Source organism: Nematolebias whitei, chromosome 1, assembly GCF_014905685.2.
Source record: "Nematolebias whitei isolate Nwh7 chromosome 1, NemWhi1, whole genome shotgun sequence".
Taxonomy (NCBI): Eukaryota; Metazoa; Chordata; class Actinopteri; order Cyprinodontiformes; family Rivulidae; genus Nematolebias; species Nematolebias whitei.
The window spans coordinates 52,555,495-52,560,113 of record NC_056498.1 but is presented as its reverse complement, the minus strand read 5'-3'; the positions used below and the strand labels follow the sequence as shown (position 1 = coordinate 52,560,113).

Below are 4,619 nucleotides of genomic sequence, written 5' to 3'. Positions count from 1 at the left end.
TCATTATTCATGGCTGCTTGACTTCAGGGGAAAACTGTTGGAATGGAGCTACTATGGTAGCAAATGGATACTGGGTCATCTTTAGCATTCCAGGTGGTATCAAGCCAAAGGAAACGTGGCTCACAGAGGGACTAACGGAGCTCTGTGTCCTACAAAATGTTAAGTGTGTTTAAATATAGCAAAAATTATGCCGACTGTAATACAATGAGTATTCTCAGACAAAACTGGGTACTCTGTCTACTTGCCTTAATCTAGTTTAAAAGAAAGTGGTTCTGTGTAATGAATATTTCAAATTCAATTCAAAAATACTTTATTATTGCCACAGGGAAATTAAGTGTTGTTGTAGCTCATCCTGGTTTCATACAAGAGTTGTTAGATGCTGATAGCTGTGGGCAGGAAGGATCTCCTGCAGCAAATCCGAAGAATCTGGCCACAGATGCCAATCCATCCACCCGGATCCAGCTTGCTGTCCAATCCGATGGGCTTCTTGGTCCTCCTGGGCAATAGGACTGCCAAAATGCTGGGCAGAATTTCTCCCTGAGCGATGGTCACTCCTCCCAGCAGTCTGCCGAGCTCCTTGTCGCCACGGGCAGACAGCCGAAGGTGCCAGGGGATGATCCCGGTCCTCCCGTTGTCACGAGCCAAGTTTTCTACCAGCTCCAGGATCTTGGCGGTCAGGTACTCTAGCACCACCACCAGGTTGATGAGAATTCATCCACGGAACCTCCTTTTCAACTCATTTGGGATTTGGGGCTGTAGTTGAGGGATTTGAGCTTTTGAGATGTTAATCAGTTGCTCCTGGTTGTAAAAAAACAACCTTGTTGTCATGGTTATGCGTCATAATAAATGCCCGAAAGACAAAAGGTTTCAGTAAAAATCCTTCCAGCTGCACAGCATCTGATACCAGAGTAAATAATCATCCGAAAAAAGTGATTTACATCCAGAAAAAAAAGAGGAATTAAAGTTTTCAAAAACAGAATGAATGTAACAGAGCTACTCCAACATGCAGCCCCCATGAGCGGTGCAATTTGAGAATGTGAATATATATATATATATATATATATATATATATATATATATATTTCTCCATCCATCCAGCCATTAACTTTTACCCGTTTCATGCATTTTGGGTCACCGGTGCCCATGTCCGGCAATCACTGTGCGAGTGGCGGGGTACACCCTGGATGGGTCGCACGTCCATCACAGGGACACATAGAGACAAACGAGACAAACAACCATTCACTCTATCACTCACACCTAGGGACACTTACTTAACACTTATATACAACTTTAAAAATATATTATTGGAGTAAGAACTTCAAAAAAAGACCACATGCAATTAACCCTTGTATTATGTTGAGAAAAAAATACGTTTATTATGTTGCAGGTCATTTTGACCCGCATTGTGTAAATCCACTCAAAACAGTCATAAAATGAAGTTAAACCAATAAGAACTTTATTTTAGATTATACAAATATTTAGAAGAGATGAGAAGTAGAGATATACACTTCCAACACTATATTAAAGAACTCCTGATTTCAATTTTTCCCTCTTCACGAACCCTTTTTTTTTTTGCATTTAACTTGCCGCATTTTCTCGGGTTTTTGACAGTCAACATTTTCAGCGTTCCCCACATGATGGACAGAATGTGACTATGTGCTTTTTGCAGATGTATTTCTTGCATCTCACACAAGAGGTAGTTGTTTTACTGTCATCTCGAGAGGGACAGACTTGGCATCTTTTGCGTTTCTTTGTACCTGTATCCAAAGGATCCATTGTGGGTTGGTCAGATGCCCTGCCCTGGACCTTTGCGATGACAGCAGCAGCTGCTGGGGATCTAGCTGGCCTGACCCGGTTCTGGATCTTTGGAGTGACGAGTGCTTTGCCTAGTTCTTCCAGGAAAAGTCGACGTCGGTACAGTTTGCTGGCATTCCACTGCTGGTTGATCTCAATCCACAGCACATAGGCATTGTAAGCAGACACATCCAAAATGTTGTAGAAAACCACCAAAGGCCAACGGGCAGTCTTGCGCTGACAACTATATGTTGCTGTGACTTTGTCAAGATTGTCAACTCCCCCTTTTGTGGAGTTGTAATCCAGAATCATTTGCGGTTTCATGTCCTCTCGTGTGCTCAGAGATGCGTCTTTGTGCATTGTGCTCATCACAAGAACATTCTTGTTTCTTTTTGGGCAGTAAGAAACAAGTGTTGTTTTCTCTGTGAAAGCAAATTTTGAGGAATGCAGAGGTCTTCCTTGCATCTTCAGAATCTCACTGGGAAGTTCTGGCTTATTTTTTCTGACTGTTCCCAACATAGTCAGCTTTCTCTTCTGAAGTTCATCTCCAAGACGGTAGGATGTAAAGAAGTTGTCACATGTAATGTTATGACCTTGCAGCCCTTCAGTCATCTCCAAAACCACACGCATTCCCTGATTCTTCTCAGGTCTTCCTCCAGGTGGCTTTCCAGTATATACTTGCAGGTTCCAAACATAACTGGATTTTGCATCACAGGCTGCCCACATTTTGATGCCATATTTCGCAGGCTTGTTTGGCATATACTGTCGGAATGGACAGCGTCCTCTGAATGGAACGAGGCGCTCATCGACAGTAACATGGGGGCCAGGATTATACAATAAAGGCAGGATTTCGACCCATTTATTCCAGACATCTCTGATTGCTGCAAGTTTGTCTCTCTCACGTCGATCAGCTCTGGTGTCACGGTTGTCAAATCGGATCACACGAGAGATCATGTGAAATGTCTCCAAAGACATTGTTGCTCGGAAGATTGGCCTTCCATTCTCTTCATTCCATAAACTTGCAGTTGCTTCACCCTTTGACCTGTATACGCCAGCTAACACCAGGATTCCAATGTAAGCATGCAAGTCAGTCGGATCCAGTGGCTTCCATTTCTCTTGAAAGACACGCTTCCCCTCCAAGTTGGTCATGTTGAGGATTATCTTCTCTATGGGTGGGGATATGAAGAGCTGAAATGCTGATTCAATATCATCAACTCTTGTGACAGCAAATCTTGTAGGACCAGGAATCATTTTGATGACATTACAAGATGACAATCTACCTTGGCTTTGGTGTGGTGATGTTGACCATTTTATTTTACCATCTTTAGATGTCCATGTCCCCTCTGTGGATGACGATTGTTGCATTTCTTGGTTTTCATCTGAAGAAGGGACACCTGCAGACTCGTCCTCTGAATCCTCCTCATCATGGGAAAATTGAAAATCTGGATCATCAATGGCATTGTCCTCTGGCTCTGAAGGATCCTCTGTCTCTGAAACCTCTTCCTCTACATCACTATCCCAGTTCATAAGCTGCGAAAAAGCTTCTTCAGCTGTAAATCGTCTGGAGCTCATTTTTGGTGTTTCTCCAAGAACGGGCATGGAAACAGTGACAAGGACAGGGGAGAGAAAGTCCCTCTTCCACACACACCTGGTTCTGAATGTTTATTCAGAGGCAATCAAAATGAAGTACATCAAAGACTTTTTTTTTGGATTTTTAACAGCTACTCTGTGTGCGGGTCAAAATGACCCGCAACATCATCTTTGTATACAAACTGTGTGCAGACATTTAACAACACATCAAAGAGTCCAGATTTTACATAGAAGTTCATGACCCTAGAGGAGAAAAAGTCACAACATTTCATGGAAAAAAAGAAAGGATAACCTGCACTTTGATCAACACAAAAATTGAAACGGGTCAAATTGACCCTTAACATAACACAAGGGTTAAAGCTGAAAATTTTATAGTATTATATAAACTGTTTCACTGATTTCTCATCGTTTTCTTAAACTTAACAGTGTAAAAACATTTTCTTTGCTCCTTAAACTTTTTAGCTCACCCACGTTTTATTAGAAGTACTCCCACTAGGACAATGTAGCTTAAACACACACATTGTTGTATGTAAGTGTAAATTGTAGTTATTCTCAACACTGAAAATGAGATCCTGTTTATTACGGTACAGTATGTGCAAAGACAGAAGTGGTTTTCTCACTTTTGTGGGAGAATTTAAAATATTCATAACTTATACACAGTATTTCTGACACTGCAAGGAGAAAAGCATAGAAAGTGCATAACAGTGTCTGGCTTCTCAGAACGTGGTGTGAAAAAGAAAAGCAACTGCATAACCTAAAATTACTTCTTTTTTTTTATCTTAACTGTACAGGAGCAAAAAAAAAGTTGTAAAAGAACTGATTGAGGCTTCATTGATATTGTGTGGCAATCATGTTTCTGAAAACTTTACTCATTTAGAATATTTCTCTTATTCTGTTAAGTTCTTTTTCCCCTCAGTCTACCTACACATTGCATTCCTCTCATCTGAAATAATAGTGTCAATGCTTGTGAAGCATTCACACTATCGTGATCCATTTTTCTTCCGTACGTTTATCGGTCCGTTTCTCGTCCAGCAGTTTTCAAGCTGTTTCATCAAATCATAAATCAAAACATTCAGCTCTTTCAGGACAATCCTGCTATGACATTTGGTATTGGTGCAACTTTAGCTTTTTTGAAATATTTCGCCTTTTCTGCCACATTTTTCCTCATAGAAAATGAATTGAGCTCATTTTACATCCTCCACATCTTTAGATCTGTTTACAACCTTTGACTGCTC

General features: G+C 40.9%; 1 protein-coding gene across 1 annotated transcript; it reads right to left on the bottom strand.

Moving 5' to 3' along the window:
- Positions 1-1,413: 1,413 nt before the first annotated feature.
- On the bottom strand, positions 1,414-3,654 carry LOC119417893 (piggyBac transposable element-derived protein 4-like). Its single transcript, XM_037685145.1, has one exon. It carries the CDS (start codon positions 3,391-3,393, stop codon positions 1,621-1,623), a length of 1,773 nt encoding a protein of 590 aa, XP_037541073.1. The 5' UTR covers positions 3,394-3,654; the 3' UTR covers positions 1,414-1,620.
- Between the last annotated feature and the right edge of the window lie 965 nt (positions 3,655-4,619).